The 14933-nt window shown below is 28.1% G+C and overlaps 2 protein-coding genes and 1 non-coding gene across 3 annotated transcripts in view; 1 reads left to right on the top strand and 2 right to left on the bottom strand.

Annotated features, from left to right (window-relative positions):
- Positions 1 to 1653, top strand: part of LOC117175869 (twinfilin) — a 32699-nt gene extending 31046 nt beyond the window's left edge. Inside the window, exon 5 of the mRNA XM_033365670.1 lies at positions 1180 to 1653. Within this exon, the coding sequence (XP_033221561.1) occupies positions 1180 to 1350 (171 nt within the window). The 3' untranslated portion in view covers positions 1351 to 1653. The remainder of the gene's footprint in view (positions 1 to 1179) is intronic.
- A 1257-nt stretch (positions 1654 to 2910) lies between these two features.
- LOC117175870 (RPII140-upstream gene protein) lies at positions 2911 to 10548 on the bottom strand. The gene is made up of 4 exons (XM_033365672.1): positions 10307 to 10548; positions 7042 to 7296; positions 3215 to 3463; positions 2911 to 3099 (listed from the first exon to the last, which is right to left on the bottom strand). The coding sequence occupies exons 1-4, from the start codon at positions 10483 to 10485 to the stop codon at positions 2949 to 2951; spliced, it is 834 nt and encodes a 277-aa protein (XP_033221563.1). The 5' UTR covers positions 10486 to 10548; the 3' UTR covers positions 2911 to 2948.
- Positions 10549 to 14651: 4103 nt separating this feature from the next.
- On the bottom strand, positions 14652 to 14722 carry Trnag-gcc. The gene has a single exon. It is a non-coding gene; the product is annotated as a tRNA-Gly (tRNA).
- Between the last annotated feature and the right edge of the window lie 211 nt (positions 14723 to 14933).

Here is a 14933-nt window from a genome sequence, read left to right on the forward strand (position 1 = left end):
AATCATTTGGCATTTATTTATTTCAACCAGTTACATAATTATTAAGGATTGACTGTTTTAGCAGAGTGACCGTTTTGGACATTGTTTCCTTATTTGAAAAATGTTTCTGGCTGATGGGACTATGAGAAAAGAGATTCATGAAGTGTTCTATTTTTTGTGATGCGTATTTTTTTATCTATCGTAGCTTTTTATAAACCTTTTAAAATTTACGTTAGTCACGAGTCAATGAGTATTGGTCTTAAAAAGGTCAAGAATGATTAATCAAAAGTTCACAGTAGTTCTTATAGAGATACATGTATTAATCTTCCCAGCTTATGAAATGTAATTAGACATTTCAAACTTGTTTATAGATATTTCAGAAAATGTTGCATTTAATATCTATCAGTAGCACTGAATATAGTGAAGGATAGAATAAATTTGAATAATTTAAAAGAATATAAAATCAAACCAGTCAAAATTACGATTCTGTTTAACCGAAAAAAATCGATAAAAAAAAACTATTGAGAAACTGTTTATTTTTTTAGAAGTATTTTTAAAGAAGTTAGTTAATTCTATACATTTAGTCTAATCTGCAGCTTTTTATTAACTTTGTAGTTAAGAGAACTATATGTACTTTTTTTTAAATGCTCAAAGAGATTCGTACTGCTTTATTCTATATTATAAAATTTACAACGCACATATTAGCCTGGGCAGAAAGTTTCCTTGTTAGAAGTTAATATTATCGCTCCAGGCCTATTCTGTAAGTTGCGGATTCATCAACCATTGTTTTTATTCGTAACGATTTATTTTATACTAGTAGACGTAACAGAAATATTGAATAAATATGTATCTCTTGCCAACATTTACTATTTTAGAAACAATAAAAATTATGTGAGTTAAATCAAATTACTCTTTCTGGTATTGCAATTTCTTTTTTAATCACAAATTTTTGTTTGTATCGATGAAGAAAAAAAAACACAGTTTGAATAGGTTACTAGGCACCACGGCGAAGCAGACTTCAATCTGGTATGTAATTTAGTTAAGAGCTATAAAAGTAGTTTACAGAATAGGCCTGAAGATCTCGAATTATTAAATGTGTCTATAGCCATTAATTGTTGCATTAATTAATAATACCTTTAAGATTGATCGATGGCGCAAAATGACGAAATAATTCCCTTCTTGATATTTTTGATTGCATAGCTTGAAATAGATGACGGGACGGAACTTACGGAAGGATTTTTGCAAGAAGAATTACATCCGAAAATCAATTTGCACCGACCAAAGTTTGCCAAACCGAAGGGTCCACCAAATCGAGGCGCAAAGCGGATAACCAAGGTTCAAGAGTTAGGGCCGTCGGAACAAGAAGTTTAAACTTTTTTTTTCTTAGACCTCATTCTTTTATCGTAGCAGGATAATTTGCAGGATTGTCGCGTTTTGGACTCTTGTTGTCAAATTTGACTTTTTCTCACTTATGTCGATCAACTTGAAAACAGTTTCGATTTTAATCGTCCCCATCTATGGGAAAGTTAAGTAAGGTGTGAGATCCTAGATTTTATTATTGCGGGATATGATAACGCTATTTTCAAATTTTGTAAGTTCTACATGTAAATTATTTATTACTATTTAAGTATTATTGTTATACACATATATATATTTTTGGATCTGGTATAAAAATACCGTCGTGTTAACTTTAAAACACGTAGTTTACAAAAAGTACAGTGAATCGCAAAACTTGTACGGTTTTGCAGCATCAGGCCTATTCTGTAAAACGATTCTTCATATGAAGATAGTGTTTCAAAAAACCTGTTCCGAGTTTTTCTTTTCCGTATATTGAGAAAAAGTAGAAGTATTATTTGCAGAGTAAATTATTCTGTAAGTTATAGATGATTATACAGTTACATTTATAATAGAAAAGTGAAGGTTTTTTGAAAACACTAATTTAAAAAATGCCAAGACGTTAGTGACTATCTGTGCATTTGACATTCTGTAATATGTAGTTGAAAAATTAGTTATCACAATATTGCGATCAATCATTGTAAATATACGGACGAGTTGCTATCAATTTTAAATTACTCTAAACATATTTTTATATTCCGAACTTATTTGATGACAATGGCCTATACAATTTGAAAGTCACTCATTCTGATTTAATTAGTGTCACAAATGAGTGTCAATAATTAAACTTTAAGTATAAAGCAATCACGAAATAGTAACTTGTCTGTATCATCGGTAAGTATTTTTCAGTTATTATCGAAGGATGAAAAATAGACGGTTAGATCCGAAGGTAATATGAAGCTTACAAGGAGAGTTTGCGAGAAGTGCGTCGCCGATTCGACTGGGATGAAAGTAAATCAAAATTCATTAGGTGCGTTTTTTTCGATCTAATTTGGCCTTAGTTTCAAAGATATCGAGGTTTGAGTATTTGCGACGCACATCTAATAAGCGACGCACATCTAATCCAGCGACGTACATCTTGCGATATGTCCTTGTTAGAGCAACATACCCTAATTATTTTATTGCAGTATTTGATAAAACACCACTTGATTTAAGGAAAGGAAAGTTACCTACGTTGAGATTGCTTCACAAATTTTGGAGCCAACTTGTAACAATCATTTTCAGAGTATTTTTAACTCGTTTAAAATTAATTAAAAGATTGCTCTCAACTTATAAGTTAATGCAAGAGTGATTATAAATCAATCTTTATCTTTTAAGAAAAAGTATAGTATCGTTTTTAATGAAATATATTTAATCAAATACGTATATATAACAAGAGTATTTGCCGTGATTATTTCAAAAAATAATTTCATACATTCGGGAATAAGAGTTATTTTGTTATTTAAAGCACTGGCAATAATTATTTCGTACCTGATCGACTGGCTGCAATGTTTGAACAGGAAAGCGGAATATTGTGATTAAATAAATAAAATATTATAAAGTATATTATCCTGATGTTTTATTTACAGTTACATTTAGCTGAGTGATTTTCTTTCAGCCTCTAGAATGTTCTCTTTTTTCGGTGCATGCATTTGTAATTCGGATTCAGTCAGCTGTTCTGCTAATTTCATAATCGCTTCCTCATCTCTCTTTATCCTATATTTCCTATCCCCCTCTGCATAAAGACTGAAATTCAGTAGAAGGGAACAAGTGAATTTAAATATTCGATTGGGATCTTTGAAGCGAATTTAATTCAGGTTTGGAATAAGTTTTTTTAATTTAATTTTAAAGTAGTGCTTACTCTTCACGATGTTTGTTCCATTCATACGTCCAAAAACGTACTTCTTCAACTGTTTGTCCAGTCAGCAAAAGAAAACCATAGAATATACTTCCAAAAAATGCCCCTAAAACACCTCCTAAGCCTCCACCTACGATTGCTCCACGTACACCGTTTTTCATGTTGTAAACTGCACCTGCCATAAAACCACCATCCACGTGTTCTATTACACCAGATTTCCCCCGAAAAACTGATACAACGGTGGATGTGATTCTGAAATAATTTTGTCTTTTCTTAAAAAATTAATTTCATTTTTTACTTCAGGGTGACTGTGTTTTGATAGAGGAAAAAATTGCCGGTTTGCCCAAATGTTTCACAGTCTTAGAATTCTTAAAGTTGAACACTTTTTTCGTTTGAAGTCATATAAACGGAACTGCAAATTAAAGCACTTAAAGTGGAACTCCCTTGAATTTTAAACTTTTAAATTGAAGCTCGAATTTTAGTTAATTTAAACACTCAACAATTTAGACGTTAAAGTTGAAGTTTTTGACAATTTTAATTGAACAAATTTAGATTAAATGCAGTTTAACTACAAAATGTTTAATTAAAATTTTTTATAAATTAAGCAGCTAAAAGATTTCTGGTCAAGAAATATAAATCCACGCTATCATTTTCAATAAAATAAAGAATGAATCACTATATTTGTGAATGTTCAAAATTATATTTTAAGCAATTTTAAGTTGCACCCTGAAATTGTAAGGACTCGAGGCTTTTTATTCAAAGCAATTTAGTTTTAATATATTCAATTTTTAATATTTAATATATAATTTCTTGTTAAACATAAAGAGTCAAATATTTCTAAATATTAAAAAATTCCAAAGTTGAATGATTTAAAAATGGAATATTTTAGAGAACAAAAAAATTTGAATACGTTTTAAAATTGAATAAACGCGTCTTGTCAAAGCAATTATTGTTGAATTTGAAAAATCTGTAAATAATTTATATTTACAGTTGAAATAAAAAGGTTTTCTATCCCAGTTTTTATATTTTAAAAGCTTTTAATTTGTAATCGTTCAATTCTTCAAAAGTGCAGTTTAAAATTCTTTAAATTGAGACATGTTTAAAAATGAGGACCCAAAAAGGAAATTTTTTTAAAGAAAATATTTTACAATCAAGCATTGAAAACTGAATGATTTCGTGATTAAAAAGTTAGTAATTGAACCTAACCTTCATAAAAAATTGTAAATTGAACTTATTTTAAATTGCATTGTATTATATGATATGAAATTTGTGATATTTCTTGTAATTGGATAGATTTTTTTTCGAAAATATTTGTACCCAACTACCGGACAAGATGGCCACAAAGAATCATGTCTTAAAAACAAATCGTTTTTGGTACTCTTTTTGTCTTTTATTTCTATTTTTGATCAGCCCGGACCAATTCCTTTTCCCCGAAACATGGCACATTAACCAATATGGCGAACCAAAACTTAAAAAAGTTTTTGAATTAGTACAAAAATTGGTGTCTAGGTTTTTTAAGTTGCTGAATCAGAATTTGAGCTCAGATTTTAAAAATTCAAAACGATGGTTCCAATATGGCGGACCATGGCATTAACAAATTCTTGAATGTGTACAAGAATCGGTGTCTAGGTTTTTAAAATTTATGAAATAGAATTTGAGCTCAGATTTTCGAAATTCAAGAAGGAGGATTCAATGTGGCGCATCAAAAGTTTATTAAATTCTTGAATTTCTACAAGAATTGATGTCTAGGTTTTTAAAATTGCTGAATCCGAATTTGAGCTTAGATTTTTTAAATTCGAGATGGTGGATCTAATATGGTGAATCAAAGCATTAACAAATTTTTGAATATGTACCATAATTGGTGTATTACAGTTTTTTAAATTGCTGAATGTGAATTTAAGCTCAGATTTTCCAAATTCAAGAAGGCGGACCCAAACTAACCAATTTTTGAACTAGTAAAAGACTTCGTGTCTCTAAGTTTTTAAAATTGCTGAATCAGAATTTGAGCTCAGGTTTAAAAAAATTAAAAATGATGGATCGAATATGGCGGATCAAGACATTAACAAATTCTTGAATTTGTACAAGAATTAGTGTCGAGTTTTTTAAAATTGCTGAATCTGAATTTAAGCTCAGATTTTCAAAATTCAAGACAGTGGATCCAATATGGCGGACCAAAACTTTAACAAATTCTTGAATTTCGACAAGACTTGATGTATACGTTTTTAAAATTGCTGAATTCTAATTTGAGCTTAGATTTAAAAAAAATCGAGATGGTGGATCGAATATGGAGAATCAAAGCATTAACAAATTCTTGAATTTGTATAAGAATTGTTTAAGAATTATTAAATTTTTTTAAATTGCTGAATCCGAATTTAAGCTCAGATTTTCGAAATTCGAAACGATGGATCCAATATGGCGGATCAAGGCATTAACAAATTCTTGAATTTGTACAAGAATTGGTGTCTTAAGGTTTTAAAAATTGCTGATAATGAAAACCCACAAAGGAATAATAAGGAAACCTAACTCCGTTTCCCCACTTGGCAATAGAAACATTACCGTAAATGATATGCACATTACAGGAAGATCTACAATTTTCGGGCGCAGGTGCGCAGTTGTTCTCTTCCTATACATGGAAAAGTGTGCGAGTGAGAAAGTTTGTCAAATTGACGTAAGTTAGAAAGGTTCTGTTCGTTTGTTATTTATGATCGAATTCTTATTTCAATTTCAGCCTCTCTGCTTGTTATTTATGATCGTATTTTTATTTCAATTTCGGAAAGGTCATTTTAAAGCTTTTAAAACATTTAAACGAGCTACCTGGACCTTAAAATATATCTACCTGAGTGCCTGCGGAGAATTTCTCAGAGCCTTGAAAATCTTTAGCATATACTCTGAGATTTCTATCGGTAGGGTGCTTCATTATAATATCACATTATTTGCAATTATCCGTGCTGATTAAATTGTATATATGTACCGAAAATACTGTTTATATATTTATTTCGTGTATCTTTCGTATGCTGATCAACAAAAGAACATAACCTCTCTAACTTACGTCAATTTGACAAACTTTCTCACTCGCACACTTTTCCATGTACAGGAAGAGGACAACTGCGCACCTGCGCACGAAAATTTAAGATCTGCCTTTATTGTGCCTACCACTTACGGTAATGTTTCTATTGCCAGTTTCAAATGGCTTCCCAATCGCATTCCTTCGTGTGGAAACCGGAGGAGTAAAGTAATCTGGGTGAGATTTTCTTTATTAGCTCTAGATCGTCTTTTTTGTACTATCCTGACCTTCTTAAATCAAAACTTAAATTCGGATTCATAAATTTCAAAAACCATAAGACGCTAAAGCCTCGTACAAAGTGAAGAATTTTTTTAAAGTTTTAGTCCGCTATCTTGAATTTTACATATCTGAGCTCAAATTCAGAATCTAAAATTAATCTGCCATATTTCGGAGAAAAATAATCGGTTCGGGATGATCGAGAATTGAAATAAAAGCTAAAAATGAGTACTAAACGATGGATTAAGAAGTCATTAAAAAAATTAACTGCTCGTGTTATATTGTTTTAAATATGGCTAAAAATGGTAATTTTTTCACTTTTGGTTTAGGATGTCTCGAAATCCTGACGTATAAGAAAAATTTGACAGCGGATTCGTTTTCATGACATTGAATTTCTGCAGGGTCCCTTGTCCGGTTTTTAGGTGCAAAAAAGAATTAATTTTTGTCGGCCCTTATGAAAAATCATTAGTTGGACAGATTTGGGCAGTTTAGAACCTGTATTTTTGAGTTCCTTATGCGACTAGGAATTGTTTTTACTTTTAAAACTTACGCATAAACTGAAGTAAAGAAGCCACTTCTCCAAGACCATTGAGCGGCACCTTTAAAAACACTGAGTGACACCTGATCTTGTAATTGTCTTTTCGCATCCAGGTGGTTGCGAAACATTGTTGCTTCATTGCTATCTATGAAATGTATAAAAGCGGATCTCCCTCTAAGAACACCACCGTATATGGCTCCAAATATAAATGCCATGCTACCTATGTGCATACAATATCTAATTTCTGGACTAATCTCTCCATATTCACTGAAAGAAGAATTCATTTAACAAATAAAAATTGGATTTATATACAGGAAATGAGAGAAATTGCTTAATAACAAGCAACAATCCGCAAAAAAAACCTTGTTAAAGAATAGCACGTCACCAAAAATGAAAATATTGACACAAAGAGTTGCATGACTGAATTTATCTTTTCATAAATAAATAAATAAGCAAGAAAGCACATTCGAGCTGAGTTGATTTTCAGTCACAATTGACAAAAAAACTTTCCTTACAGGGCAAAAGGGATGTAATTAATATTTCTAAGATCCCTTTGCACTTTACCACTTTTTCTATTTTTCACCACCCATTATTCCTCGTTGACCGTCAATTTTTCTAAGCCCCCCCCCCCCCCCCAGTCTCAATAAGTTACATAGCCGTTGGTTAAACACGGATTTCAGATTCAACCTGCCTTTTTCGACCAAAAAAGGCTTTATCGTCATAGTTAAAGTTGCAACAAAACAATTCATTTTTTAAAATTTATTTCATTTTTAACGATATAATTGAATTTTCAACGTACAAAGGTGCATTTTCAAGCAACCGGTCAAATTTCCAAACAAAAAAGATTGTAATTCAACCAAAAACAAACTTTCAACAAAATAGGTGAATTTTCGACCGAAAAATATGAGTTTAACAAAATAGTCGAAGTTTCAAGTCTATAATTAAAATTTCGACAAAATTTTTTGATTGTTTCATCTAGGAACATAAATTTTCTACCAAAAGACGAATTCTCAACAAAATACATGAATTTTCAACAATACAAAAAGAATTTTTAACTGAAAAAGATCATACTCAAACAAATTAGATAATTTTTCAAAAAAAAGTTCAATTCAACCAAAAAGAACGAATTTTCAACAAAATACATGAGTTTTCTTTTTAAAAAATGGTTGAATTTTAACCAAAAATACCAATTTTAAATGAACTACTCAATTTTTAGTTTCAAAAAATAATTTTCAACCAAAAAAATATTCATTGAAATAGTTAAATTTTCAATCAGAGGTATTAGTTTGCAAAGAAAAAAAATAAATATTTAAAGTTCTGCCTAAAAAAGGTAAATTTTCCACTAAAAAAATGAACTTTTAACAAATTTGTTAAATTTTCAACTAAAAAAATGCATTATCAACTTAAAATGGAACAGTGAAATTTTTAGATACAAAATTCAAACTTCGATAAATAAATACAACTTGCAACAAAATAAAGAAATTTTCAAATAAAAAAGAAAATGTTTTCAACAAGATACATCAATATTGAAACAAACAAAAAAGCGATTTTTTTAATAGAATAGTTAAAATTTCAGCCACAAATGGATTTTCAGTGAAAAATTAAATAGCTGATATTCCAAACAAAAAATATTTTAATATTGAATAAAAAACAGTTTCATTTAAACAAAAAAGACAAATCTTAGGTGAAATACTCAGTTTTTTAGTTCAAAAATTAATTTTCAATTTTAAAAAATCAATAAAATAGTTACATTTTCAGTTAAAAAAATAATTTTAAACCAAAAGAAGCAGTTTTAAACAAAGTACTAAAATTTTTAACAAAAAATAGTAAATTTTCAACCAAAAAAGATGAATTTTCAAACAAGAAGCTTAATTTGCTACCAAAAAGTTGAGTTATAAACGAAAAAATTAATTTTCAACCAAAAATGGAATAGTGAAATATTTTAATAAAAAATATAGCTTCTATGAATATATAAAATTGACAACAAAAGAAGTGAATTTTCCACTACAAAAGAAAAGATTTTCAAACAAAAATGACATCAATTTTCAGTGGAAAAAATTATTTTGAACCAAAAAAACGTTTGAATAAAATACGTTAACTTTTAACCAAAAATAGTAAATTTTCATCCCAAAAATATGAATTTTCAAACAAGAAGAATAATTATCTACCAAAAAGACGAGTTTTCAACTGAAAAAAAATTGTAACCAAAAATATTAATTTTCAACCAAGAGAGACGAATTTTCAATAAAATACATGAGTTTTCATCCAAAAAGTTCATTTTTTAACTAAAACAGCCGAATATTTAACCAAAAAACGACAAGTTAAATTTTTAATGAAAAAAAATTTCATCATATTAGTTTATTTTAAACCAAATAGTTGATTCTTCAAGAAAAGACGTAAAATGTAATAGTTGATATTTCGAGAAAGAAAACATTAAAAACAAAAGCCGTTGAATTCAACCAAAAAGTATAAATTTTCTACTAATTACGTATTTTTTTAAATAAAAAAGATCAGTTTTTAATCAAAAACTAAAGAAAAATTATTAAACAAAGCGAAGACCAATAAAATTTTAATAAAAAACAGTTGAATCCAATTAAGAAAAAGTAGTCGATTTTGCACCAAAACAGGTGGTGTTTTTAATTTCAAAATATGTTTGTTTTTAGTTGTCAGTATAAAAAAGCAGAAAACTTTTGAAAACATGTACTATGAAACGTTCTTTCAGCAAACAATAATGTTAGATTTGTGAAATTCAAAACTATATATTCAAGAAAAACTGACGGTACTTTAAATATTAAATTTTTTCTTTTCAAACTGAATAACTGACCCTTTAGCTCTATTTTACGAATGAATTTTTTCTTAAGAGTGAATTTTGATTACAATTTCGATCAAAAAAGCCATTTTGCATATATTAAATTTGAATTTTTGTAGAACTCGGACCCGAACGGTGGTAAACTTCCCCAATGTCCAAAAGTTTCAATTTCGATTTGAAACGACAATACAGCAAAATGATGTAATACCTTCCCACGTGAAGTTGGCTTTTGCATTGTTATTTATTGTTTTTAACAATGAGAAATCTAACTTCATCAGACGTGGCTTTAAATCATTTTATTTCCTAAATTGAAAAAAACACGAACATTAAATAGTAAGAAATAAATAGAATAAATTCCTCACAAGACGTCAAACTTTGCTTAACTTAAAGACAAAATATTAGTATATTGATGAGTTGTGATAATTATTAGTAACAATTAAGGAAAAACAACACTAAATTGGCACCTACTTTTTCGAAAACATTTTCCGGAGCCTGTCCTTTCCGGTTTCATTAAGAACATTTTCATCTTTGTTTTTTATATACTTTTCTACAGTTTTCGGATCTGGTGCATCCTTATTATCATTAAAGAATTTAAAAGGAAATAGTCCAAATACATAGGGCGATCGCCTTCTTAAAATAAATGTCATCTCTTTAATATTTATATGTAACAACGTAATCAAACAAATGGAACATGATCATGCCGATACCTGACAAATCGGACATAACCTATATTGAAGAACCCTGAAAAGTTGGAATCTATTTTATCGACTGCTCAATTGATATTACAAATTATTTTGAAAAAAATAAATACAAAACAAATTATTTAGCTCGTAAGCGTTTTGCACACATTTAGAAACTTTATAAAATTAATAAGTGTTTCAATGATAACATGAGAAATTCAAATTATTGACCTAAAGCAAAGATATTGATAATACCAATTGCTACCAATTGCTTATATCTTTGGCATGGGACGAAACTTTATTTTCTTGGAAAAAAATCATTTTTTACCAAAAGTATATTGGGATATTATTTTTATAGAGTTGTAAAGTTTCTTGAAATTTTGAAAATGTTTTAAATATTAAGGCGGGAAAATTAAAAAAATTTTTTAAATGCAAATTTTTATTAAGCCTTGATATATTTATATATTGATGTTAACATTATATTCCTTGAAACTTCATTGTTTTTGATTTAAAATTTAATTATTTGGTTCAAATGTATGACTATTTTGTCGAAAATGCAATAATTTTGGTATTCAACACTTGATCTATCAATAAACAAAAAAAAAAGAATTTTTACAAAATATTCTTAATTAGTTAAAATGGTTTAAAATTAAATTATTCCAAAAAATAGTCTTTATGACTTAAAAATTCAACAATATGGTAGAATTTCGTTTATTTTCTTGAACAAAAAATTTTTTTTTCTATAAAAATTCATCGATCTTGGTAGAGACTTCAATGTCTTTTAGTTAAAAATGCAACTGTTCAGCTAAAAATATTATTTTTGCATGAACTTAACTGGTTTTGATTTTAAATTAAGAATATTTTTTTTGAGAATTCATCTTTTTTATTTGGAAATTCAACTACTTGATTAAAAGTTGAACTACTGAATAAAAAATAAAACTTTTAAATGAACAACATTTTGAGTTTTAAAATAAACCTGAACTATAAACTTGCGTCACTCGAAACTTATGCAAGTTAACAAGTTCAAAATAGAAAGAAATATTTGTGGAAATTGATTTTTTTTATTTTCAAACAAATCATCGACACTTTGTGAATTTTAATATTTTTTTAACTTTCCCATGGAAAACGGAATGAGATAAACAACTATAGAATTTTTAAGAAAAATTGTGCTTTTTTAATGTGCGTAAAAATGTAAATAGTCGTAACTTTGTGGAATTTTTTTTTCTAAATCTTAAAAATACGTTTCGTCGTATTTCCTCTGAAAACAACAATTTTTCACTGGGATATTCTGCATTTATCTAATGATGAGGTAGTAGATCTCTTCCTAAAAATTCGACGCTGATTAAATTGAGGAAATTAGTGTTGGCGAATTTATTGACCACGTCATAGTAAGTTTGAAATTAAAATAAAGAAATAAGTTATTTCCCGAATTCGTTCAAATTACACAAAGTTTTCATGTCCATTAAAATAAAAAAAATTCTGACCTATAACTGAAATTTTTTTCATTTAAAGCAATCTAAACTGAAATTAAAATTTTTAAAAATCGAAGTGGAACTCTTTGCATTTTAAACTTTGTAAATTAAAGCTTAAAACTTTATTATTCCCAAGCTTTAAACAGTTCTCAATTGAAAATGTTCAAAATAAATACTATTAAACTAACAAAGTTCAAATATTCAACTTTTCATTTCTTTTTAAATTAATAATTGTTAAATTCTTACTTATACGCCGAAATTCAACACCTTCTTTTAAAAATTAAGAACGGAATAATTCAAATTGTAAGGTTCAAAGTTCAAATTGAAAGTCTGATATTTGATCAATTTAAGGCTATTTCAAATAATTTATTTTCGATTTATACAGTTTTTAATATCTGAATTATAATTAATAATTTTAAATAAACAGTCAATAATTTATGAATATCACAAAATTGCTCTTTTTTTTTAATTAAAAAATTTCAAATTAAATGGGTTCAAGATAAAATGTTTCGGTGGTTAAAAAAAATCTGTATATTGTTTATTTTTTAACGAAATCTTGTAAAATCAACTATTGTTCCATTTTTAATACTGGAACTACTGTAAAATTTTAAAAAATCAAACCAATTTTCAATTTCATTCGCTTTTAGTTTTTTATCGTTTGACAAGTAGATAATCAGAATTGGGAAATTTTTAAAACTCATAAATCCTCATCTGAAAATCAATCGGATGACTAATAATTTGCCAAAACATGATTTGCCAATGATCACCTGTTTAAGAAAAAATCGACTTTAAAAAAGGTTTGTGTGGATTGAAATTTGTATTAAATTCATATATAAAATTATGTAAATATAACATTTTTACACTTTTTTTAACACATAATTTTTTCTTAAATTTATATAGCAGTTAAAAATTAAAGAAAATTGAAAAGTGAGTTTTCAAAAGTTGAATATTGAAACCCGAATTTTCAAGTTTAAAAATTCAACTGTTGAATATTCAATTTAATTTGAAATTTTTCAACTTTTGAAAATTCAATTCAACAGTTTAAGTTCAAGAAAAAAGGAAAATTTCGTATTTAAAACAAGTGTTAAAAGTGATATATTTATATAATTTTCAATGAAAATTTAGTAAATAAACATTTAAATTCATACAATGATATTAGTATTTTGTCAAATTAATAATCATCCATTAGACTCTCAATATCTACATTTTAAAATTCTTTAAATTCAAACTGTGTACGTGCATGTGTATTATACATTGCCGTAAACTGAATGTTTTCATAATTGAAAAAATTAACAATTGAACTTTCATAAAAAAAGTTGAAGTCAAACTTATTTTAAATTAAATTATATTATATCATTTCCCAGTGGACACTATGTTTGGCGACGTCTTTACGACATCGTTACGATATCTTTACGACGTCTTGTGTCAATGTCGTTAAGTTGTCTTTACGATATCGTAAATAAGTCGCATGATCTGACGATGTCTTTACGACATCGTGAAGACAGCAAAACGACATGAACATAGGATATCGTAAAGTTGTTGTAAAGATGTCGTAATGATGTCGTAAAGACGTCGCCAAATTTTGTGTCCACTGGGTTGGGTAGATAGATTTTTCTTCTAAAAATTGGTAAAATTCCCAGTTGAAAAATAAATTCACTGTCATTCCCCGGTTTTCCGCCCAACGGTCACCTTGATTTTTGAAGCGGAAATGATTGAAAATTAAAATTAGAAAGAAAGTTGGAAATAATTTAATTCATTTATTAAATGTTACAGGTCACAACAGAATATTTTTTTAATTACCAAAGCGCTAATAGTATCAGCATCGATAACGATCGTTATTTTGATTTGATGATGCGCAATATATCAATTGTAATTGAAGAATAGTTCTACATATAGGTACATCAGAATCAATGTGCTAAACATTCTACTTGCCTAAATACGTTAACTAAATACTTCAAAATTGTATGAAACTTAATTTTAATTTATTATCCACACACACATGCCAATAAATTTCACGTATAATTTATCTAAAGATTTACGAATAGTATCCCTAGTTTAGTTCTTAATCTAAATCTAATAATTAAACATTTTCATTTGAAAACATGTAACTCGCTTTTGTATAATGCAGTCAGTCTTTTACAATGTTAGTAAAATTATAAATACAATATTCATATTTGAAAATTAATTAAATTGATGTTTTATTTTGAAGTTCAAAGTCCACTGAATTCTAATTTTATTATATATTGCCTGGTTGTGGTTCGAAATGAAATAAAAAATTAAAAGCGTAATGCAAATTTATATGAACAAATAAAGGTATACATAGGCTCATAGAGGAAGATTTTGTCTCGAAAACAATCTAAAAGTAAACTCAATCTCTTTAATTTGTTTAACTGATAATGAATTTAAATGACCATATGTATTTTTTTTGTCATAAAACAGATAAGTTTATGATATATTTAATGAAATTAGTGCAAAATTAGCCAATTTATTTTATGTGTTATTGAATTATTAATAATTATGAATCTCAACTTTGATTTTTCTCCATTTGAAAAATAAAACTCAGGACTTTTTGCCAAAGTTTTGTGATATGTATCTTAATGAAAATAATATATTTTCTATGGTAAAGCAAAAACAAGAATTTCTTGAAAATAATACAAAAAATGCATCGGCCGGGAATCGAACCCGGGCCGCCCGCGTGGCAGGCGAGCATTCTACCACTGAACCACCGATGCTCGTGTGAAAGTAGTGAATAAACAAGGTCTTTTCGAAAGTTAAAGTTTTAGCTCATTCTCTATTCAGAATGAAAGTCAATATTTTTTCTAATAAGTTTTTCCCCTAATTTTACACTTCCCATATAGCCCTGGCTACGTGTACCAAGATTTTGGTACAAATAGCTGTATTTTAAAAATAGTTTTTCGGTACAAATAGAACTGGAAAAGGGGC

Source organism: Belonocnema kinseyi, chromosome 7 (assembly GCF_010883055.1).
Source record: "Belonocnema kinseyi isolate 2016_QV_RU_SX_M_011 chromosome 7, B_treatae_v1, whole genome shotgun sequence".
NCBI lineage: Eukaryota > Metazoa > Arthropoda > Insecta > Hymenoptera > Cynipidae > Belonocnema > Belonocnema kinseyi.